At 45.4% G+C, this 25,437-nt stretch overlaps 1 protein-coding gene across 2 annotated transcripts in view; it reads left to right on the forward strand.

The window, feature by feature from the left end:
- Positions 1 to 4,590: 4,590 nt before the first annotated feature.
- Positions 4,591 to 25,437, forward strand: part of ADAM9 (ADAM metallopeptidase domain 9) — a 59,933-nt gene continuing 39,086 nt past the window's right edge. The window contains exons 1-4 of one of the 2 annotated variants that reach the window (XM_030538264.1): positions 4,591 to 4,715; positions 20,427 to 20,462; positions 23,447 to 23,544; positions 24,970 to 25,034. In XM_030538264.1, the coding sequence (XP_030394124.1) occupies positions 20,459 to 20,462; positions 23,447 to 23,544; positions 24,970 to 25,034 (167 nt within the window). In that variant the 5' untranslated portion in view covers positions 4,591 to 4,715; positions 20,427 to 20,458. The remainder of the gene's footprint in view (positions 4,716 to 20,426; positions 20,463 to 23,446; positions 23,545 to 24,969; positions 25,035 to 25,437) is intronic. The other variant, XM_030538263.1, reaches the window with a different exon arrangement.

Below are 25,437 nucleotides of genomic sequence, written 5' to 3' on the forward strand. Positions count from 1 at the left end.
CAGCCCTGATAACTATAATTCTTACCCTGTTCACTCCACCCCCATTATTCTGCAGCATAGTAATCCTGAAGTGCAGCAGACATTGAATAGTGATAAAAATAGGACATATTAAAACCTGTGAATGTATAGTCCACCACCACAACCCTCTTGCCTGTTATGTACTGTATGTTGAATAAAGTTTTTTTTTCTATTTCACTACGTTATATTGCTGCTGGAAGTGGTAAATATTATACACCAAGGTAAAGCAAAGCACATCAAATGCATCAAACATTACTCTTGGCTCTCAGCAGCAAATTGCTCCCTTAAAGCATCCCTAATCCTTGAAGCCCTTTCCTGGGCCTCCCTATTAGCCCTGCTCTCTGGCTGAGCAAACTCATCCTCTAGGCGTCGAACCTCGGAGGTCCATTCCTCACTGAATCTTTCACCCTTCCCTTCACAAATATTATGGAGGGTGCAGCACGCGGATATAACAGCGGTGATGCTGCTTTCCACCAAATCTAGCTTCCCATAAAGACAGCACCAGCGTGCCTTCAAACGGCCAAAAGCACACTCCACAGTCATTCTGCACCGGCTCAGCCTGTAGTTGAACCGGTCCTTGCTCCTGTCAAGCTTCCCTGTATATGGTTTCATGAGCCAGGGCATTAAGGGGTAAGCGGGGTCTCCAAGGATCACAGTGGGCATTTCGACGTCCCCTACTGTGATCGGTCTGGGAAAAAAGTCCTGGCCCTCAGCCTTCTGAAAAGGGAACTGTTCCTAAAGATGCGTGCATCGTGCACCTTTCCAGGCCATCCTGAGTAAATGTCAGTGAAACGCCCACGGTGATCCACAAGCGCTTGCAGAACCACGGAGAAATACCCCTTGCGATTAACATACTCTGATGCCAGGTGGGGTGGTGACAGAATAGGAATATGCGTCCCATCGATTGCCCCTCCACAGTTAGGGAACCCCATTTCTGCAAAGCCATCCACAATGTCCTGCACGTTCCCAAGGGTCACGGTTCTTCTTAGCAGGGTGCGATTAATGGCTGTGCAAACTTGCATCAGCACCATTCCAACGGTAGACTTTCCCACTCCAAACTGGTTCGCCACCGATCTGAAGCAGTCTGGAGTTGCCAGTTTCCAGATTGCAATAGCCACCCACTTCTCCACTGGCAGGGCAGCTCTCAATCTCGTGTCCCTGCGCCGCAGGGTAGGGACGAGCTCAGCACACAGTGCCATGAAAGTGGCTTTTCTCATCCGAAAGTTCTGCAGCCACTGCTCGTCATCCCAGGATTGCAGGACGATTTGATCCCACCACTGAGTGCTGGTTTCCCGAGCCCAAACGCGCCGGTCCACGGAGCTGAGCACGTCTGTTACTGCCACAAGCAATTTACTGTCTTCACAGTGAGGCGATTCAATATCATCGTCTGACTCCTCACTGTCACTGTCACTCTCACTCTCACTCTCATTTTGCAGCTGAAGGAATAGCTCCACTGCCAAGCGCGATGTGCTGGCAACATTCATCAATAAGGTCGTCAGCTGCTCAGGATCCATTTATAACAAAAATCTCAGAAAAAGCGCTGTAGAATCACAATGCCACCAAACTCCTCGGAATGTGTAGCAAAGCACCACGGGGCGTTGGAACAGGAAGCGGAAAGACAATCACACTTCCTTCCCCTTCCCACAAGCCATAGCGCCGAAATGGGACGAGGTGCTCTGTGAGATAGCTGCCCACAATGCACCACTCCCAACAGCGCTGCAAGTGCTGTTCAATGTGGCCACACTGCAGCGCTGGTTGCTGTAAGTGTGGCCACTCTGCAGCGCTGGCCCTATACAGCTGTACTAACACAGCTGTAACTAGCAGCACTGCAAAACCGTAAGTGTAGACATAGCCTAACACATTTATTTGAGCATAAGCTTTCGTGGCATGAAAATGTTGGCATACTATGGGGCCATGCGGGTACCCATAGCAGTGCCGCTGATTTGAAGGTTTGTCCCCAAATATGAAATAGTTATGGGTGAGTTATGGTTGATTACAGACCTAAAAGTTGCAATATTACAACAAAAAAAAACCTTCAGAAACAGACTTCAATGAGAGACTGCTGAATTGGAATTAATTTGAAAATTGGACACCATCAAACTATGCTTGAATAAAGACTGGCAGTGGATGGGCCATTACACAAAGTAAAACTATTTCCTCATGCTTATCTCCCCCCTTACATCTCCTTGTCAATTGCTGGAAATGGGCCATTTTCATTACCACTAGAAACAGTTCTTTTTCTCTCCTGCTGATAATAATCACTTTAACTGATTGCTCTCATTAGAATGTGTATGGTAACACCCATTGTTTCATGTTCTCTGTGTGTATATATCTTCCTACTGTATTTTCCACTGCATGCATCCGACGAAGAGGGGCTGTAGCCCGCGAAAGCTTATGCTCAAATCAATTTGTTAGTCTCCAAGGTGCCACAAGTACTCCTGTTCTTTTTGCAGATGCAGACTAACATGGCTGCTACTCTTAAACCTGTCATGGAGAACTTTTTATGTGCTAAAAGTCAGGATCCCTCTATCTGATTAATGAATATGCAGAGGCAAGCCTCAGCCCCTCTACTGTGTTATTTTATCGGTTAAATTACACATTAATGACTGCAGCATCAGGGTCAATGTTTGTGACTATATGCTGCTGTCTGATCTAGGTGTTCTTCATGCCTCGATGGTGTTTCCCAGCAACAGATTCTGCTAGGGATTTAGTTGGTTTCTGGTCTTCCAAGAAAACCAAAGACCTAACATTTCATGTAAAAAAATAATTTTAAGAATATACAGGCAAGTGCCCCACTTTACTCACAAATGGAGATTTGAAATACAATTTTTTTTCCTTAGGTTTTCTTTAAAATATTTATAAAATCACAATTGCGGGATGTGAGGGATCCAATTATCTGATAATGCTTTCCTCCTTGTGCCCTCACTGGACCCTCAGGTCTCCTGGGCCATCATTTAGGTTTTAAGTCTGGAGTCTCTTGCTCTACGGCCAATAAACAGGATATTATCTACCATAGTAAAGCAGACTGGGGTATTGTTTTCTCTCAAAGGTGTCAGATAATATCCCCTGAATAAATTAAGTTTAATAGCCACTTTGGAAGAAAACGTAACAAATAAGAGATGTTTAATGTTAAGATGTTAGTCAGGGTCTTACCTAAGGTCCAGGAAAGCTAGCAAACATACTAGATTATAGTGCAAGGTATAGCTCCCTTTTTATGGCACGGTAAAAACTGCCTGTGTAGAGGAGTCACCATGTCATGTGGTTTAGTTCCATATTATCAACAGCTATGATTTCCTGTGGGGAATGATATGTCCAACATGCACATTGTACTTTTATTAACATACATATTTTCTTCATAACATCACTTCCCTGAGTCATTTCCAGCTTCTGACTCTCACCCTTGTTTACTTGAGGGCCTCGGATAACCTGTATTTAAATCTCAGAACCCAGAAATTAAACACGTCCTAGTTTTATATTTACTAATTTTCCCCAAAGTCTTCATCTTCAATGCTTTTCTCATATCCCTTGATTTTTGCTTTGTTATAATACCAAAGTGTGAGCCATAGGAAGACTCATTCTATGAAGGTTTCAGACTAGTAGCCGTGTTAGTCTGTATCCGCAAAAAGGAGTACTTGTGGAGTACTACAGCCCAGGAAAGCTTATGCTACAATAAATTTGTTAGTCTCTAAGGTGCCACAAGTACTCCTATTCTCATTCCATGAAGAGTTCTTCTGCCTGTGTTGAGAACACCATTTGTTGTATCCCTTGTTTTGCAGAGGTGAGCAAGGAGCCTCTATTTAATTTTGGATGAAATTTCCTGACACTTTGAGAGTTAGTTTAGTTTCTTTGATTTTTCTCTTATCCAGAGTTCACCTGCCTGAATTTCAACTATACAGACACACAACTAAATGTGCAAAACTTATTTGTGAATTTGTTTCTGAAATTACCAAGTGTAATCCACCCTGCCCCCAGGATGTACGTTTGCCCAGCTCCTTGTGCCTCCCCCACCCCCAGATTTCTGCCTAGGGCGACCAGATATCCTGATTTTTTATAGGGACAGTCCCAATATTTGGGGCTTTTTCTTATATAGATACCAACAGGACCCCCACCCCCGTCCCGAATTTTCCCATTTGCTGTCTGGTCACCCTATTTCTGCCCGTAGGGGTCCCCTGCCCAGCTCCTTGTGCCTCTCCGCGACCCCCGCCCAGGGTGTCCCCCCCAGCTCTTTGTGCCTGCCCCCTTCGTGGATCCCTGCCCCTGGGTAAGGGGGCTGAGAACCATTGAACCCAGCTGTTAACCCTGTGTGTGATGGAAACCGCTTCCAGCCCCGGGGGCAGCAGCCCCCCCCAGTTCTAGCCCCTGTGCCTTTGGGGTGTCTCTGCCCCAGGTCCTTGTGCCCCCGCCCCAGAGTGTCCACAGATCCTTGTGCCGGCCGCCCCGGACCCCTGTCCTGGGGTGCCCCCGCCCCAGCTCCACCCCCGGCCGGCCGGAGGAGGCGGTCCGCGCCAGGGCCGGGGCTGACGCTGGGCTCAGGAGGCCGCGGCGCGCAGGCTCCATAGGACGCCGAGCGGCCGCTGCCCCAGGCCAGCAGTCGCCGAAGCTGGAGCCGGGGATGGGGATGGCCTGGGCCCGGGCCGCGGGGAGCGGCCTCTTCCTCCTGCTCCTTGCGGGGCCGGGCCTGCCGGCGGAACGGCCAGGTGAGTGCGGCTCCGGGGGACCTGCGGTGGGGCTGGCAGGGGCCCCTGGAAGCGCCCCCCGGGCTCCCCGCACACAGGAGTCCCGAACCTGGGGGGTCCCAGCTTAGAGTCCCCAGCCCGTGTGAAGGGCAATGCTGGCGGACAGCAGCCCCCCATTCCGCAGGGCTCCCACCACAGAGAGGTCCTGAATCCGGAGGGTCCCAGCACAGGGAAGGGCAGTGCTCTGTACAGGACCCCACAGAGCTCATGAGGCTGTGAGCACGTGGTCCCCAAAACCTTGTGTAAGGGGCAGCGCCCTGTGACAGCCACCTGCCCCTACCTCTTCTTCCCAGGGATTAGAGCACATCATAGAGGTCCTGTATTCAGGGAGTGCCCTGTGGCCTTTGGCATGGGATGCACTCTGGGCAGCAAGGCCCCAAGCCTAGAGAGCTCTCGGAATAAATATGGGGACCCCAGGAGCTTGGACAGAGAGGAGGCCTTTGAGATGTACCTAACAAAAAGATCTAGCTGTGATTCATGATTACATATTTGCATTTGGTTGTCTGCTTTGAAAATGGCCCTTGTTGTTGAACCGAATTTGAATGAGTTATCAAAATCTCATTTATATAAGGCATGTATTCAGTTAAGTTTTCAAACTAGGGAAACTGGTTTATTTAAAGGCAGATATGGAAAAGATCCTTCACATCTGTTTTTGCCTGTGGAAACCTGAAGTTGGAACATCAGCCTCGGGGTTCTCAAACTTCTTTGCACCACGGCCCCCTTCTGACAACCACAGTTAGTTTGTGTCTGCAGAGGGAAGCTTAAGCCTGCCTGAGTCTTGCTGCCCCGGGAGCAGGGGTCAAAGCCAAAGCTCCACCATCCTGGGTGGGTGAGAATGGAGGGCGAGTGGGGGGAGCCAAAGCCCAAGGGCTTCAGCCCAGGATGGGGGGCTTGCAACCTGAGCCCCATGACCCTTGGGCTTCAGATTTAACCCGGGGCCCCAGCAAGTCTAATGCCAGCCCTGGCGACCCCATTAAAACAGGGTCGCAGCCTACAGTTTGAGAACTGTGGATCTACCTCATTATCTTCTGGATTGTAGAGTTTTCTGACTTTTGAGTATGCTGGGTTTTTTACCTCTTCTGTCTGAAAACGAATCTTTATCACCATCTCAAAAGATAATGTTTTTAGTATTTTAATCCCTGTTCGTAATTGAATAGGTGGCAATTTTTTGCCCTTTTAGCATTGTGCTGAAGAAGAGAGTTTTTATTGAGTTCTGATTGATATTTTAGTAGTATGACATGGATGTCACCTTTTTAGTTTGCATTTTTTTTTTGTATTTGCAAAAGACATAATGTCATATGTGGTCTAATAAAATTGAACTGAACTGATAGAGTCAAACCTCCCACGTGGGAGGTGCTTTCGGCATGCAGATTTCAGGCAAACGGGAGACCCCAGTGACAGGAGTTCCCCTTTTCAGGGAAACCCTCATATCCAGACCTCTAAATCCTCAGCTAGGAGAGCACTCTTTATCAGAATGCCACAGAAGCACTCCTCTATCTTTGGCTAGGGGAGCATTTTGTAAAGCAAGTCCCCCGCCCCTTCTTGTAGAACTTCATGTAGACACCTAAAACTTTGGTCAAGGGAGAGTTTTCTGTGATAGAAGCACCCTTACCATGGGGACTCCTGGGTAACAGCTACCCAAAAATCCTGGGCAAGGGGGGCACTTTGTACAGGAATGTCCTCCTACCCACTCCCTGCATATACATCCCTGAAAGCCTCTCATAAGGGGATATGCACAGTGCAGCAGCCCCCAAATCCAAGAGGCTCCCCACATAGAGATCCCCAAAACCTGAGGCAAAGGAGAGTGCTCTGAATAGACTCCCTGAAACCATGGGGCGCCCAGACTGCCAATCCCCAAACCCTCTGGGAGGGAGAGTGCCTAACTGGAGATGTCTGTGTAGACTCAGGATGTGTGATGTGAACATCTTGTATTCACTTCTGTCCCTCAGAAACCCCAGTGTGTAGTAAAGAGGATCTTCTGACTCATGAAGGGCATTCTGTATGTAGATCCCCTCACCCTCCAACTAAACATGGGCAATGCTGTGTGTTTTGTACAGACTTCCATGAAACTGTAGAGGTGAGGGCACCCTGTGTACTCACCCCTGCAACCGCCATCACAAACCCAGAAGGTGTCATACGTACTCTTTACTACAACTGGATTATAGGGCATTCTGTGTATCAACCCGCATCAAAAACTTGGGGGGTGTTGTCTACACAGACCCCCAAGAACGGGATGTGGTGGTAATCTTTATGGACAGCCCCCTATCTCCCGCCAGCTAGGGGACCCAATAGATAGAACCACCTAAAAAAGCACAAAGTGTAACCCTCTCAAACCTAGAAAGGTACCATGTGCATAAATCCCCTTCAAAAATGGGAGCTGTCTTATACAGACTGCTAATGCCTCACCCCAAAATATTTGAGGATAGGGAGGGGTTCCCTCGGTGCTTATATCTCAAAAACACAGGAGTAGGGGTGGCTATGCAACTTTCTTGTGTGCATCTAAACTCTCCTGTCCCCTGGATAGAGGGGAATTGATCTTCTGTTCTCTGACATCCCTTGTTTAGTGTGCTCCTATAATGCTGATTCTCCTGTTGTGCACATGCTATGGGCTGAAATGTCTGAAGTCTCTCATCTATTGTCTCCCTGTAGTGGAAGGGCATTACCCTGCCCTACCCTTTCTCTTGGATTCCTCTGTTTATCGTAAATGAAGAGCTTCTTATTCTTATCATATTTATTGATTGGTGTTATCTGAAGCTATGACATTGATGCTGTGTGCTGAGAAACCACATTTTAATTAATTATTTACATTACCATAGCGTCTAGGGGCCCTAGTCATGGACTAGGATCTCATTGTATTAGATCCTGTAGAAACAAGATAAAAAGATGGTCCCTACCCAAGTATAGATCCTTATACAATTTAAGTATAAGACAATAGACAGTAGATGGATACAGACAGATGGAGAAGTACAGGAAATAGTAAGACAGTATTGAGCATGGGATACGCTGTGATCTCAGCACACTGTTAACCTAACTGTTATCAAGTTTTTGTAGGTATCACAGCAAAGGTATTTCCAGGAGGATAATGAGTTAGTTTTGCAGACATTTATGGAGACCTTGTTCAAGCATGAGGCGCAGCATGGAAAAAAGCATACAGGTGATTGTGTGAAAATTTAACAAGTGGGTGATGGAGGTTGGCATTGTGAAACCATAGAAGATGGGAATTGACATCTAGTGGCAAATGAGAGATGATAGGTAGGATGTGGTTAGACCACAAAGGGCCTTGAAAGTGAAGACACAAGCTGCTGGTTTTTAATGTGATTGCGGGGGTGAAGCAAACACTGCAGAGTGATGCAAAAAGAAGGGTGACAGTCAAAGCAATGGGCTAGGAGAATTATTTTTGCAGCAGCTTTCTGAATGGATATGAACGGGGCAAGATTGCATTTGTCAAGGCCAGGGAGAAGGATGTTGCAGTAATCAAGACATTAGCTGATGCGAGTTATATGGGTAGATAAGAAAGGCCATTTCTTAGAGATGTTATGCAGAAAGAACTGGCCCAGATTCATAACCTGAAGGACCTAGAGAGAAGTCCAAGTCAAAGATGATGCCCAAATGATGGGCCTTAGTGACAGAGTGATGCTGTCCAGTTATCAAGAAAGGAAGTAGTAGGGAGGGCTTGTGGGGAAGATTAGGAGCTCTGTTTTAGCCATATTGAGCTTGAGCTGACAGCTACACAACCATGAGGAGATGTTAAGGAGAGAGGCCAAGATTTTTAGTTTGGGCAGGAAGTAGGTTTGGAGTGTAGCAGTATATCTGTGAGTCACATGATTGTGTTGTTGTTATCTTTCCCCTTCCGTCTCATTCCTTCTGTGTCTGTTTCTTTCACTTGCTATGTCTTCAGTGTAGGTTGTAAGCTGTTTGGGGTAGACTGAATCCTAGTGCAGAAGACTGAGTAAGTGTTGATTTGGTGTACCCTCAGAATAGCAACAGCATGTCAGAGGTGGGCAGGACCCACATCTAGGTGAGCGAGATAGAGAGATGGCTTAGCGGCAAAAAGAAGAGACAGTTCACACTTAAAGCCCTAAAAGTGCAGGTGTTCTTTCAGGATACAGCTGGGGGAAGGTCGAGGGGGACAACACTAAAGGATGTAAGGAGGAGAGGGGTTTGGAGTTGTAGACTAAAGTGAAGAGGGAGACTTCAATGGTAGAGATCAGGGCTTAAATTTAGCTGGAGCTGTCCAGAGTGGAGCTCCAGTAAATATTTGCAACCCCCCTGGAATTTTTATAGCATGTTGCAGAGCATGGGGGGCTCCAGGAAATAATCTATAAGAATTTAAAGTCTGGTAGAGGTGCAGAGGTAATGGCTCAGAAGTGGAGAGTTTTGAACAGACTGAGCAGCACCAGTAAAAGAGCAACCAGGAACAGTCTTAAATGATGTGTCTTTTGAATATTTGTTTCTAATGTTAGAATGGTCAGTTCTTCTTGTGAGGGCTAACAACTCAGTTCCTGTCTGCAGTTGTGGAAAATACTGTCCACTACAGAAGTGTTTCTATCAAATGTTGTCTAATTATCTTCTAAGAGTTCAGTTCAACTAGTCATCATCTACGTGTCAACAGAGGAAGATAATAGCTTTCCTGTGGCTCAGACCTCATTATAAATAAGAGGGGAGAAACACTGAAGACTTCAGGGGATATTGAAAGCCAGGAACTACTTATTTATTATGTCAGGTCACCATGAATGGTTTCTTCTACCTATAAAGTGATTATTTCGAACATACCCGAATAAATAGACGGAAGTTGGAGTGTCACCCAGAAACTGATAAGTCACTGAGGAAGCCATTATCACAAAAAGATGTACAATAAATGCCATCAATTATGTATGTTGGGCATTATTTTCCCTACCTGTACCCCTGGAAAGATCAATTAGTCTAATATAGTAGTAAAATGTTCTAACGTTGCGTGCGAGAGGAGCTATGCCTTGTGCTTACTAGAGTTTCTGACTTTCAGGGTTTTGTTTTTTCCCTGATATTTAGAGTCTTATACCAATTCTGACTTTCTAACTACATATTTTATCAATTTAAAAAGTTATTTTCAAAGCACATCTCAACATTTATGCTCTGAATTTTCCTGGCAGTTGCAGTCTTCAGTTATGAGAATTCTCTTGTTTAATACATGGAAATTGCTGAGCTGCCTTAGAGAGCTCCCTCTGTCTCAGCAACACAGATGGGGACAGAACTCAGCAGAAAAGTCAGGGGATAGGAGGTTGTTTCCCTCTGTAATGGAATAAAAGGAGGAAGAATAAACCTAAAAATAGTGGAAATTGGTTCTTTCAGTGCTTATTTAAAAAAAAAAACTTTTGAAAATTTACTTTATGATAGCTTGATACTGGAGAAACATAACTGCTGGCTTTACCTGAGCTTTATGGGACTTTGAGTTATGTGGTTAACATTAAATATCTTGGTGTATATCCTCTCTTGTGGTTCAACTTCTATGAAGTCTAGTTTGTTTCGATAACCAAAAATGGCCACCATACTTAATTTGTTTGAGATACTAGTATGATGGGGTTGGGGTAGAGGAGAGTCTAAGATTAGGGAGCTTGGAGAGTGACTGTCTAAGGTCAGAGGCAGTGGAGCAGGTACTTGTTATGTTATGAAAACCAGGAAGAAAACTTTTTAAAAAAAAAATCTGGATTCAGAGGTGGCTTGGAAGCCAGTGAAGATGGCAAAGAATCACACTTCCTGTACAAGAGAGTAGTCGTCTGGTGCTTTCTGGACATTAGCACAGGAATTAAGAAAGGCCAGAAGCAGGCATGGTAACAGTCTAGACCAGTGTTTCCCAAACTTGGGACGCCGCTTGTGTAGGGAAAGCCCCTGGCAGACCGGGCCGGGCCAGTTTGTTTACCTGCTACGCCCGCAGGTCCGGCTGATCGCGGCTCCTACCTACTGGTTCGCTGCTCCAGGCCAACGGGAGCTGCTGGAAGTGACGGCCAGTACGTCCCTCAGCCTGTGCCACTTCCAGCAGCTCCCATTGGCCTGGAGCAGCGAACTGCGGCCAGTGGGAGCCGCGATCGGACGGACCTGCGGACACGTCCCGGCCCTCCAGGGACTTTTCTTACACAAGCAACGTCCCAAGTTTGGGAAACACTGGTCTAGACTGTTACCAATTAAGGCATGGATCAGGATTTCAGCAGGAGTGAGGTAAAGATGGACTCTAGCCTTATTGCTGAAGGAGGAAAACATGAGTGGACCAGGGAAAATGCTGCAAGAAATAAGAAAGTTTAGGGTCAGAGAAGACTCCCAAGATTTCTGGTCTAGGATAAAAAAATTGAAGTTTGAGGGTAGGGGACAGTGAGGAATCTCTTTCTGGCACAGCGAGAATCTGACTTGTTTCTAAAATGCTTTGAAGATAGATAGGCACAGTCTAGCCTATGAAGTGTGAGCTTCAGGGATCAGTATGCCTGCAAGAAGCTGGTGACTTTAAATGAAACGGGCAGATCTTTGGAGGTAAGCTTGTTCTGCACATACCACAGTCCTGCATGCTATATGCATTTCTGTAGCTTGATCGCACATTTGCTGAAGACCAGTAGACACACAGTCTCCTCGACAACCCTGGTTAAACTCTCAGCATTCTGGGTCTGTATCCTAGATTGTGTACAGCTCTCTCACACAGTTTGGCATTTGCATTAAGGAGGATCTGGTTTGTATTAATCTCTAAATAATACATAAAAGTGAGCCCAAGCAGTATTTTCAAAACAAAGCTGAAACATCTTCATTTCCCCAAAGGCGTGAAAGATGAAAACTTGCTTCTGCCGTGAAGTACACTCTTTGTATTCTAATCCCATAGAAGGCCTCAAATGCAGTAAAATTCTAAGGTCTCGCCCCTTCCTGTCCGCTTTAATGTTGTTCATGGAACAACTTTATTGTGCATGAGCATAAAATCAATTTTGCAGTTCACCTTTTCTGTTACTCAGTGTAATTATTTAATTGTATTTCTAAGTACTTAATGCATCCAGATACTACAGTAATAGGTATATTTTTATAAATGTGTTTTAATAATCTTGAGTAGGTTAGAACTCATTATTATTGCTAATTGTGATGTTTTCTGAGTTGCTAGGTTTAACTTATTGTGTATCTGAGTCATTCAAGTTTATGGTAAATGAGCCAATTCCTAGGTTGGCGGTACTCCCACAGCAAGTTCAATGCACATGTGAACAACACTGTTTGTTTTTTACATGTGCTTCCATGTGAAAGTTTTTTCTCCCAGAAGGCTCAGTATTATGAATTGGAAATTCAATAGAATACTTTGAAGTAGGGAAACCCAGTTACTGCAGTATTAGTGGAGGTCTTCTGTGTAGTAAAGTTCATAATAACCATGAGAAGAAGCAAGCAAAATCAGCTGGTGTCAAAGTCAAGTCTCTTCTCTCCCTTCAAGAGGTGGTGACATACACACCCAGAGTAAAATAAATAAATTCACGCAGCAAGAGCCAAAAGATTCCAGGAAAAGGGGAGTCCTATGCATGAGTCACGCTGTACAGTTACTGCTGGTCCTTCCAGTGGACTACTGGATCCAGGGATGCTGCCAGGAGTAGGGTCTTCTCTCCGTGACAGAATCTCTGCATCCATTGATCTCTTCGTTTAGAGAAGTGGGTCGAGTTTTCTACCTGCTTTTATTGCTCTGACTTGGCTATCAGCAGTCTGAACTAATGCATTGGATCACACAGTCAGTGTAACCTGTGCTAGGAAAACGAGCTGGTATTAACTACTAGTTTGTTGCCCACCATAGCAAAGCTTCAGCTGGCTTTTTGTTCACACCAGGGTCTTTAACACCACTTGAAGGGATCTGGGGAGAAGTTGGGAGTCACTGGCAATGTGTCACAGTCAGGGCATATCTCTCTAATGTAGACACAGACTATAAGATGTGGTGGTGTAGTTCTTAAATGTGTTCAGGTTGTAAAGGCTGGGGTGGGAGAAGCCATATCATACTAGTTATAATCTACAGATCCTCTTGTGTGAGCAGAAAGGGCTCTAACTGCTTAAAATGCTGCCTTAAAACTGTACAGGGCTTACATGATTGTGTGCTGTATTTTAATGGTTCTCAAACTCACGCACACACAGTGGACCACTTGCAAAGTTCCTCTTGTGACTCACCTTCCCCTCCCACTTCCGATTCCACACCTTCCATTTGGCAATTGGACCCTGGTTAATTGAAAAAGTCATTAGGATAATATTAATGAGACAAAATAGTTGCAATGGGTGCAGCCGCTCTTCTGCTTGGGAATATGGTCACAACTGAAATTACACTTAAGAAAGAATGACCAAAACAGGTGGTTAGGTTTAATGAGGATTGTGGTACAAATGACTAGACCAGGGGTGGGAAACTTTTTGGCCCGAGGGCCACATCTGGGTGGGGAAATTGTATGCAAGGTCATGAATGTAGGGCTGGGGCAGTGGGTTGGGGTGCAGGAGGGAGTGCAGGGTGTGGGAGGGGGTGTGGTGTGCAGGAAGGAACTCAGGGCAAGGGGTTGGGGTGCAGGAGTGGGTTCAGGGTGGGGTGCAACAGGGAGGTCAGGGCAGGGGGTTGAGAGCTCAGGCTAGGGCGTTGGCGTGCAGAAGAGAATGCAGCGTGTGGGAGGGGGCTCAGGGCAGGGGGTTGGAGTGCAGGAAGGGTGTAGCAGTGTAGCCTATAGGACTAACCTTCTTATATACACACGCTTTTCTTATAGTTTAAGTATTTGGTTTATTGTAATAGGTTTATAATTTATATTAAAGTAAGTTTGACTTTAATGCAAGAGACCTACAGGCCATATCCTGTATGTTAAGCTGAGGCAAAGTTAGCACTTCTATATTAAGATTTTTACCCAGAAAAGTAAAGTTGACCTATATCTTGTTACCTAAATAGATGAGTACCCACGCCTATGTCTATGTCCTTTTATCTAGACCAATAGACAATTGAGAATGGCATAGGAGGTCTTTCAATGTTGTACCCACAGACTTAACAAGTACACCACAAGAAACTGATGTGCGTACATACCTGTCATCAATACGCACATATATATTAGCCTATGGGGTAAGTGTACCCTAACATTTCTGTGGGTGAGGAATGAAATTTGGGAATAAGAGGAAGGATTTCCGGCATTTGCCCTATAAAAGAAGTGACTCACCTCAATAGAACTCCATTTCTCACTTGCTTCCTCCACTCTATTATGAAATCTGCCGTATTTAGTGGAGTCTTAATGTTTTATCCTGAAGGAGTCCCAAAATGTTCCACAAAGTATATGAGGTTCCCTTCACTCACCACTGAAATGCAGCCACCACTTGGTTTGGGATCTGGAAATGGTTTAACAATGGACAGTAATGATATACAGAAATCTGGGACAGGATGTGAAGAAGAATCTTTCTGCAATTGAAAATGGAAGTGCTAGAAGTGGCAAGTTTGGAGTCGTCACTTGTGAGAGTGTAGATTGTGGTGGCTTATCCCAGGGAAGGAAGCGGCCCTTCCCTCTGTTATCTTCTGACTGAGGATGTGACTGTCGGATGCTCTTTACCCTCTCTAGACTTTATGAACAAGGGCTATTGTGAGCTGGGGTTATAATCTTCTGGCATATCCTCCAATCAGTAAATCAGAGTAACTAAAGAATGTTTTACTGCACTACACCTTCCTTTTTTCCAAGAAGTGTTGTAGCTCTGTGAGTGACTACGCTTTGCTAGTGTGACTTGAAACTCTCTGAGTGGATAGCAAAGTGTGGGAGACCAGAATTGAAAATACTCTAATTGCTTTTGCTTCCAGGCTGGGATATTGTTGATGGAAAAGTGCCTGGGGCTCCAATCTTTATTTGTCACTGCAGCAGTGTCAACACAGAACCTGTCTGGTCCTTAAAACTAATTCTGGGCATAAGCCCAGTTGCTGGTAAGGAAAATGATTAGCTTTTCAGGGCTATGAAGAGTCTTCCAGATGCTGTTTGCTACCTAAGATAGGAAAAGTGGATCTTCTTTTGTGCAGGCTTGTTTTTCAGTACCTTTGTAGATCACTGTTAGTTTTAGTTTTGTAACTGTGCCCAAAGGTGTGTGAGGTGCCTTGCAGAAACAAAAAAAGAGAGCTTAAAGCCAATACATCTAGACATGAGCAAGCATGTAAAAATAGGAAAAGAGGAGGGGACAAGGAAGCATCGCAGTATTTCCATAAAGTCTGCTGTATTATGATCATGTGGTGGCTCAGTTTAGATGTGTGCAGGTTTGAAGACTTTATAAACTGATAAATATACTGCTGATTTATTGGGTCCCCTCTGGTGAGCATTGGAGAAAAACTGAGTCTAATGGATATGTCTACACTACGGGATTACTCTGAATTTACAGAATTCGATTTTGGGCAACTGATTGTATAAAGTCGAGTGCATGCGGCCACACTAAGCACATTAATTCGGTGGTGTGCGTCCATGTACCAAGGCTAGCGTTGACTTCTGGAGCGTTGCACTGTGGGTAGCTATCCCATAGTTCCTGCAGTCTCCCCCGCCCATTGGAATTCTGGGTTGAGATCCCAATGCCTGATAGGGCAAAAAAAATTGTCGTTGGTGGTTCTGTGTACAGCCTCATCCCTCCCTCCGTGAAAGCAATCACAGACAACCGTTTCGCACTTTTTTCCCTGGATGAACTGTGCAGATGCCATACCATAGCATGGAGCCTGCTCAGCTCAAGACAGCAGTAATGAACATTGTAAACACCTCACACATTATTGTGCAGTTTATGCTGAACCAGAACCTGGAAAACCAGGCAAGGAGGAGGCTGCAACTGCAGCGCAGTGACGAGAGTGATGAGGACATGGACATGGACACAGAATTCTCTCAAACGGTGGGCCCCGGCACTTTGGAGATCATGCTGTTAATGGGTCAGGTTCTAGCCGTGGACCGCCAATTTTGGGCCCGGGAAACAAGCACAGATTGGTGGGACCACATAGTGTTGCAGGTCTGGGATGATTCCCAGTGGCTGCGAAACTTTTGCATGCGTAAGGGCACTTTCATGGAACTTTGTGACTTGCTCTCCCCTGCCATGAAGCACCAGAATACCAAGATGAAAGCAGCCCTCACAGTTGAGAAGCGAGTGGTGATACCCCTGTGGAAGCTGGCAACGCCAGACAGGTACCAATCAGTCGGGAATCAATTTGGAGTGGGCAAATCTACTGTGGGGGCTGCTGTGATGCAAGTAGCCAAAGCAATCATTAAGCTGCTGCTATGAAAGGTTGTTACTCTGGGAAATGTGCAGGTCATAGTAGATGGCTTTGCTGCAATGGGATTCCCTAACTGTGGTGTGGCGATAGATGAAACCCGTATCCCTATCTTGGCACCGGAGCAGCAGAGCAGCCAGTACATAAACCGTAAGGGGTACTTTTCAGTGGTGCTGCAAGCACTGGTGGATCACAAGGGACATTTCACCAGCATCAACATGGGATGGCCGGGAAGGGTTGATGATGCTTGCATCTTCAAGAACACTACTCTGTTTAAACGGCTGCAGCAAGGAATTTACTTCCTAGACCAGAAAATAACCGTTGGGGAAGTTGTAATGCCTATAGTTATCCTTGGGGACCCAGCCTACCCCTTAATGCCATGGCTCATGAAGCTGTACACAGGCAGCCTGGACAGTAGTCAGGAGCTGTTCAGCTACAGGCTGAGCAAGGGCAGAATGGTGGTAGAATGTGCATTTGGCCGTTTAAAGGGTTGCTGGTGCACGTTACGACTCACTCAGAACTCAGCGAAACCAATATTCCCATTGTTATTGCTGCTTGCTGTGTGCTCCACAATCTCTGTGAGAGTAAGGGGGAGACCTTTATAGTGGGGTGGGAGGCTGAGGCAAATCGCCTGGCCTCTGATTACGCGCAGCCAGACACCAGGGTGATTAGAAGAGCACACCAGGAAGTGCTGCGCATCAGAGAAGCTTTGAAAACCAGTTTCATGACTGGCCAGGGCACGGTGTGACTGTTGTGTTTGTTTCTCCTTGATGAAAACCCACCCCCTTGATTGACTCATTCTCTGTAAGCAACCCACCTTCCCCCTTCGATCACAGCTTGCTTTCAAAGGAAATAAAGTCACTATTGTTTAAAAATCATGTATTCTCTATTTATTGATTATAAAAAGAGGGAGAGAACTGACAAGGTAGCCCGGGTGGGGTTTGAGAGGAGGATAGGAGGGAAGGAAAAGGCCACTTCAGAAGTTCAAAATAATGACAGCCTTTTGGTTGGGCTGTCCACTGAGGTGGAGTGGGTGGGTACACGGAGCCTCCTCCCACGCGTTCTTACACGTCTGGGTGAGGAGGCTATGGAACATGGTGAGGGGTGAGAGTGGTTATACAGGGGCTGCAGCGGCACTCTGTGATCCTGCTGCTGTTCCTGAAGCTCCACCAGACGCCAGAGCATGTCTGTTTGCTCACGCAGCAGCCCCAGCGTTGCATCCTGCCTCCTCTGATCTTCCTGCCGCCACCTCTCATCTCGAGCGTCCCTCATTCCTCACGTTGGTCCCTCCTGTCTTCAGGTTCACTGGCATCTTTCCTGTACTTTGATACCGCGTCCTTCCACTCATTCAGATGAGGTCTTTCATTGCGGTTCGGTTCCATGATTTCAGAGAACATTTCGTCTCGCGTCCTTTTTTTCCACCGCCTTATCTGAGATAGTCTTCGGGACAGAGGAGGGAGGCTTGAAAAATTTGCAGCTGTGGGAGGGAGGGAAAAAAGGGAGAGAAGTATTTTAAAAGATACATTTTACAGAACAATGCTTATACTCTTTCACAGTGAACAACACTATTCATATTACATAGCACATGTGATTTCAGTACAAGGTCTCATTTTGCATCTTAATGAGTGCCTGCGGCTTTGGTATTAGAGATCACAGATGCAGGTCCAGGCAACAGAATTCGACTTGCATGCGGCCATGGTAAACCATTGTCTTTCGGCTTCTGCAGCCTTCATATATCCAACGCCCTCCTTTCCCACATACCAAGCAAAGCCCGTTGAGTGCGGTGGCTTTCCTGTTAACGTGCAGCAGCAGAAACCAAACTAACCCCCCCAATCCAATTCTCTGGGATGATCGCTTTACCCCCCTGGTCCCCCCCAACCCCCCCGCTGTGTGGCTGGTATCTGGGAAGATCCCTGACAGCCAAACATGAAAAGCTCAGCGCCAATCGCCCTCCCCTTGGCTAACTGCAGGGAAGGATTTCTTTTCAGCCACAGGCAAACAGCCCAGTAGGAATGGCCACCTCTGTCCCCTTAATTAAATTCCCATATTTCAACCAGGTTACCATGAACGATATCACTCTCCTGAGGATAACACAGTGAGATAAAGAATGGATGTTGCTTGAATGCCAGCAAACGCTGGGACCATATGCTGCCAGGCTTTGTCATGCAATGATATAGATTACTTGCGACTAGCATGGCATGGTCAAGTGTCCTACTATGGAGGATGGAATAAGGCTGCACTGCCCAGAAACCTTCTGGAAAGGCTTTTGGAGTACCTCCAGGAGAGCTTCATGGAGATGTCCCTGGAGGATTTCTGCTCCATTCCCAGACATGTCAACAGACTTTTTCCAGTAACTGTACTGGCTGCGAATGCATCCCAAGTCCTCAGGGCAAATTAATCATTAAAAAAAGCTTGCTTTTAAACCATGTTTTATATTTACAAAGGTACGCTCACCAGAGGTCGCTTCCATGGCTTCATGGTCTGGGATAATGCCTTGGGAGGGTTGGGAGGGCACTTCAGTCAGGCTGAGAAAAAGATCCCAGCTGTTGGGGAGAACAGAGTGCTGTGTGCTCTCCGCAAGTTCGTCGTCATCCTCCTCTTCATCTTCCCCCTCCGCAGAATCCTCAGGCATGGCTGAGATTACCCCCTCCTCGGAATCCATGGTCAGGGGTAGGGTAGTGGTGATGGACCCCCCTAGAATTGCATGCTGCTCAGCGTAGCAGCGGCATGTGTGCGGCTCTGCCCCGGACCTTTCGTTTGCTTCTTTGGTTTTCTGGTAGACTTGTCTGAGCTCCTTAACTTTCACGCGGCACTGTAGTGAGTCCCTATTGTGGCCTTTCTCCATCATGCCCTTGGAGATTTTTTTCAAATGTTTTGGCATTTCATCTTTTGGAACGTAGTTCTGCTAGCACGAATCCTCTCCCCACATAGCGATCAGATCCAGTACCTCCTGTACAGTCCATGCTGGTGCTCTTTTTCGATTCTCGGGTTGCATGGTTAACTGTGCTGATGAGCTCTGCATGGTCACCTGTGCTCTCCATGCTGGGCAAACAGGAAATGAAATTCAAAAGTTGCAGGGCTTTTCCTGTCTACCTGACCAGTGCATCTGAGTTCAGATTGCTATCCAGAGTGGTCACAATGGTGCACTGTGGGATAGCTCCTGGAGGCCAATACCGTTGAATTGCGGTCACACTATCCCTAGTTCGAAATGGCAATGTCGATTTTGGTGCTACTCCTCTCATCGGGGAGGAGTACAGAAATCAATTTTAAGAGCCCTTTATGTCGAAGTAAATGGCTTTGTTGTGTGGACGGGTGCAGGGTTAATTCGATTTAATGCTGCTAAATTGGAACTAAACTCACAGAGTAGACCAGACCTTAAGGAGAGATCTGAGAGGATGGCTTGGTGGATTGGAGCTGGGAGGGTGTCCCTTGCTTAGGGAGAGAAGTAAAAGAATGCACGGAGGAGTCTATGGGGAAAAGTAGATGAATGGGGTATCTAGATTGGCAATGCTGACAGCAGAGAGGGTGAGGGGTGCTAATAGTCAAAGCTAGGTCAGATACATAGCCAGGGCTGGAGTTATATATGGCCTTACTGATGGCAAATTTAACTAGCACATTGTTCACAAGATCACAGTACAGTGGAGAGTTAGCTTCCAGGATACAATATTATTGTAGAATAAAACGGGATTCTGGTGATGTTTAAAACCTCTGAATTGAGACTTGAGAGACCTGGTTCTATTCCTTGCTCTGCCACTAGCCTGCTGGGTGACCTTGAGTAAGTCACTTCAATTATCTGTGCCTCAGTTTCCTTATTTGTAGAATGGGGATAATGATACTGACCTCTTTTGAAAGGGCTTTGAGATCTGCTGATGAGAGGTGCTATATATGAGCTAGATTTTATTATTAATTGCAGTATCACAAATGTGATTTGTATTGGTCTGTCAGTCTAGTGGCAGCTTGATGTGTTGCCTTGTGGAGAACTGGAGTCCTGGTTCTGAGATTAGTCCCTCACATTCAGATCTCTTCTCCCACGAGGGGCCGAGCCAACTGCAGGCAGTCCATTGTTGTCTGATATACACAAAGAGATATATTCATCTGTTCTCTACCTGAAGCCAGATCCTGTCAACACACTGAGAGGAGTACAAGATGAGCTGGGCTGGGCCATGGAAGCTAAAGTGTAATTTAGCGATTAACTAATTGCCATTGTACAGAGAGGCAAGAACCCGTCTATCTGAGAGCACTTTATAAAGGCCAAAGACATGCAGAATATCATGTTGTGTGGACAAAACAGACTTGGATAAACTCTCTGATTAAAAACAGGGAGTGGTTTAGGTTTGTGTCTCTCTTCTCAGTGAAGTATCCATCATTAAACATAGGGGACAGTTCCTCTCTGGGTTTGCAAGGCAGAGCTACGTATCTCATAGTAAGAGTGTCCTCCTTTTTGTCAACCCTTTCAACAGGGATCCACTAGAGAGAAGCACAAAGCTGCACCATGGGTAAGTTTACCCCCCACCCCCTTCTTGTGTCAAAAAGTCTGAACTATACTGCATAAGTGTAATATAGATGGAGCTCCCTGAAGGAGAGATCCATGTCCCTCCGCACTGTACAGTCAGTGAACAGCAGGACTGGTGCAGGAATCTACTAGTAAGTAAAACTCAAAGTTTTTTCTTCACTGACAAAAAGGCTTTGTTTTAATGAGAACTGACATGCCTTAGGATTTTATAGTGAGATAAGCAAGTGGAGACAAGGCACCTGTAGATTTTACTGCAAAGTACCTAGGGAGGCTGGACCCTATATCCTTTGTCTGTGATGGATTTCACCTAGTTTACTTCATGGTAAAACTGCAGTGCCTTGTCTCCAGTATGTGTTGACATCAGGGTTGCTGCTGCCATGGGAAAAACACAGACTGTTTTTCAGTGAAGACATAGCTCAAATGTGAAGGACCTCATAATTCTACAGTGACACCTGTTTTGAATCAAGAACCGCCTCAGGGGACCCCAACTCAGATCTAGGAAGTAGCCATGATGACACAAGGCAGTGTTGTCAAAGCAAAATGCTACTAGTCTGTGTCTAGCATGGACCCTGGACCTTGACCCCCCAAACTGACTGTTATTTGTTCAGAGCCCAGTACTTGAACTGGAAGGGTACTCCAGAGTTAAAAATTTGCTGTTCTCTTTAAGGAACGTACCTGCTGAGCTCCATCAGCTGGACCGTGGCACAGCAGTGCTTGGAATAAAAGGACTTTTTGGGATGTGTGTGCAGTATTAGCATGGAGAGGCAGTGTTAAACTGGCATGATGCTTTAAATACTTGATGTTTTGGCTTATTTTAATACCAATCCTAGTTGGAGGGACTGGCTTACCCAACTTTCTCAAAATCCCTGCAGTAAGTGGCCAAGCAAAGAGCGCCCCCAGATGTTTAAATTTCAGTGCAGTTTGTTAGCCCTGATGATGACTAGGATTGGTATTTTTAAAGGAGCCTAATGAGTTGGTGGCCCAAGTCTCATTGAATTTCAAACTCTCGTAGATGCCTTTTGAAAATTCCAGCCTACTCTCAAGTGATGGAGCAGGCCACCAGTGGGAGAGTACTTAAGTCATGGTGATGACCCAAAGTGTGACTTATAAAGCAGTAAATACATTCTGTAGTAGAAAATGGAGTTGTTCTTCAAAACTGAGCTGCTGCTTTCAAGTAAGTGCTGTGTATTGGTCAGTAGCTGCTCTATTCCCTTTCCTCCCATTGTGGCAAACAGCTAGTGTGTGTTCCAGTTTGACTGTAGAGATTTCCTTGTGGAAGATCCTCAGCGATCATAAACTGCAAGAATGGCAATGTAGTTTTGGAGATGGATTGTTACAGGAAATAGAAATATTTCCTTCCTTCTTTATTTTAGGTTTTAAAGCTTGTGCCCTTCTGGTGAGCTCATTGATTCCACCGTTATATGCCAGTAAAATCTGTTGTACTTAAAACCCTTCGTAGCTCCCATCACCATCTTTCCAAGGGGAATGGCTGTTGCTTAGGCACAGACCCTGGGTTTTTTTGACTGATCATAAACCCACATATGCAACCTTATTTTATAGCATCAATTCATTAGAAGCATTTTATCCCACAACTGGTGTGTAACTGATTCTCCTTAAACAACTCAGTTGTCCAGCTGTCCTTATTAGGAAGCATCTGCATCATGTTGCTAGGGTGCCTGTATAAATCCTGTATATAACAACAATATTCTATGCTAGACTTTCTCCTGAAAGAGGCTACTTCTCCATTATATATTGCATGCATTCGGTAAGTCCTTAAAATGCCCTTTCGTGGCCTACTGTGCTTGAACAGCCTTTAACATGTAAAAGCTTTGACTGGCATTGCTGAGTTTTGTAAGAGTTACTGCCTGGGTTTGCTGCTGCTACACCCTGGGGAGGGAGAAAGGTAGGTTTTAGGAGCCTCTCTAGTATAATCTAGGGAGGCAGTGTGGCCTAGTGGATGTGGATTCAGGAGACGTGGGGTTTCCATTCCCAGCTCTGCCACTGGTCTACTGGGTGACCTTGGACAAGTTCCTACCCTTCTCTGTGCCTCATTTTCCCCATATGTCATGTACAGTGCTTTGAAACATCATGAAAGGTGTAAGGTATTGTTGTTGGTATTTTAAGAGATTATCGGATTGTTGAGTCTTGAATGAGCTTCTTATTTGAGCCAGTCTGGCTAACTTAGTTTATTACTCTCCAGTTCTCAAGTGATCACTGTATTTTGTGGCAATGAGTATTTGTAAATCATTTTGTGGCCTGAAAGTTTTTAATCTGGATGTGTGGTGTTCTGCCCTGTGCTCCTCTGCACTTGTCAGAAGCATCCTCTTCAGAAGGAGGTTGATGTCTTTAAACATATGCTGCTGCCTTGGAGTATGATACTTTCATGAAAATAGGCTGGTTAGCAGAATTTATTTTTTTTCTTCTAGTCCGGTCATTAAATGCTGAGTATAAGCTTCTTACTTTGTCCCTCTTTGATGCAGAAGATTGGATAGTATCCTATATTTGTATGAAGAAGATACCATACCTGATATTAAGTATGCTATCAGTTGTTAATACCTTCATTTATATCAGTTTAAAAATAAAATGTCTTAGATAGAAAGCCAGTTATAAGAGTCAATCTAGTTCCAGATTTATCATAGGTACTTATATGGCTCCCACTACTGTAGTATCTGGGCACCTAACAATATGTCTATCCTCATCATACCTAGGAGAGGTAGGGCAGTGCTATTGTCCTGTTTCTACCGATAGATAACTGAGGCATAGAGAGGCTAAGTGACTTGCATTAGGTCACTCTGGGAGTCTGTGGCAGAACAGGTAATTGAACCTGGGTCTCTCAAATCACAAACTTGCACCTTAACCCCTGGATCATCCTTCCAAAGAGATGTTGTTTCATTCCTTGGGCATAGTCTGTCTGTTTTGTTTTCCTTAGTGACGTGAATGTGACAGCATTTGCTTTTTCTTTTCTAGGTTTCCAGCAGACCTCTCATTTGTCTTCCTATGAAATTATACATCCACAGAAGTTAACAAGAGAGCGGCGAGCGGCCTCCAATTCCTCCTCAGTACAGGTACTTCGTAGTGTTTAAAATCATTCTCTGCTTCTGAATCAGCTCTGTCTAAAGCTGGCCCTAAATTCAATTAGTCTATCCCCTGAACAATGTAACTGCAAATGATTGCAAGTGTCCAGCCTCCCATAACATATGCAAGACATTGTGCTAGCTTTCAGATGATGGTGTTTAGTGCGTCATAGACCCATCAAGCCATGTAACTTCCTCACAGTAGGACAGAGTTTGTGCACTTTAAGGCACTTGAGGCTTAAACTGACTGTCGGTCAGGATTAACAGGATTTCTGTGACCAGGGCGTGATGCTGTATCACAGATGCCCTGCAGCTGACTGCAGTGGTAAGCCAGTGCTTGCTCATGTTGTGATAATTAATGTTGTCACCAGTCAATTTGAAATGTCCCTTTAAATAAACAGATCCCAACCTACTGGGATAGTACCAGGAAGTGGAGAGAATAGGCCATAAAGGACCAGAACATACATGCTGAAGGAAAAACCGCATTGTCCTTTCCCATCTGAGGAGATTATATGCTAAGCTTCTTTCCAGGAAACTTAGAATCATGCTATTGATGGAATAATTAAACGCAGAAAGCTAATTTTGAAATAACTTTCTATGTGTGAGTTAGAACCATGCTGGAATTTGTGTCTGGAGTGTCATGTGACGTAACGGGATTACCCGTATGCAGTCTGAAATCAGCAAAATGATTAAGAATAGGAGTTTCTTTATTAGCTCACTCTCTTGGGTTTTGTAGGTGTAGAAATGGCCAAGGCAGGCAATAATTTGCGTCACGGGTGTTTGGGAACTAAATGTATGTGAACTGAGAATGAACATGCATAGTGATGGCCCTAAGTAAACCCTCACGGCTGAGTTATAGCAGCTCATAGACTCATAGATTTTAAGGTCAGAAGGGACCATTATGATCATCTAGTCTGACCTCCTGCACAACCCAGCCACTCCTGTAACAAACCCCTAACCTATGCCTGAGCTATTGAAGTCCTCAAATCATGGCTTAAAGACTTCATGGTGCAGAGAATCCTCCAGCAAGTGACCCCATGCCCCATGCTGCAGAGGAAGGCGAAAAACCTCCAGCGCCTCTGCCAATCTGCTCTGGAGGAAAATTCCTTCCCGACTCCAAATATGGCGATCAGTTAAACCCTGAGCACGTGGGCAAGACTCACCAGCCAGCACCCGGGAAAGAATTCTCTGTAGTAACTCAGATCCCACCCCATCTAACATCCCATCACAGACCACTGGGCATATTTACCAGCTGAATATAAGACCTTCCTTAACGGCAGGGCTGATGAAGGTGACATTAGTGGCACATTTAGAATAACTGGGCACGTGGTTGCTGTTTACTCCAGGGTTTTGGATGATGGCTGAGAGAGCATTTTTGTTATTGCACTGTGTAAGTGTTCTCTCTTTTGTGTTCAGGACAAGATGTCATATGTCATTCATGTAGAGGGAAAGAAACACATACTTCACCTAGAAAAAAACAAGTAAGTGACTCGTCTTTCCCTCTGGCTTCTGGTAACTGTGCCTTCCTATAAACTGCATTAGATCTTTCCAGTCTTAGATGCTGTTTCCAGGTAACATACTGTTTTTAGTCCTGGAGGTGGTGTGTCCAAAGTGTGTTTGCACATTAGCTCGTACAGGAAAACAGTTGAAAGTGGACTAACTCTCCCTCCTTCTCTCCCATCCCCCCACAGTAGGGTACCAACTAAACATTTTCTGAGCTGCTTTGATGATGTGGTGATCAACTTCAAGTACAGGAAGGGGGATCTGGAGATTAAAAGGACCCATCTCATTTCAGACAAAACACCTACCTTTTTTAGCTGCCGGCTTTTGACTTCTACAGTTTTATTTTTAAATTCTTTCCCTTGTTGCTGTGGTCAAGATCCA

The sequence above is a fragment of the Gopherus evgoodei genome, chromosome 19 (assembly GCF_007399415.2).
Source record: "Gopherus evgoodei ecotype Sinaloan lineage chromosome 19, rGopEvg1_v1.p, whole genome shotgun sequence".
In the NCBI taxonomy this organism is placed as follows: domain Eukaryota; kingdom Metazoa; phylum Chordata; order Testudines; family Testudinidae; genus Gopherus; species Gopherus evgoodei.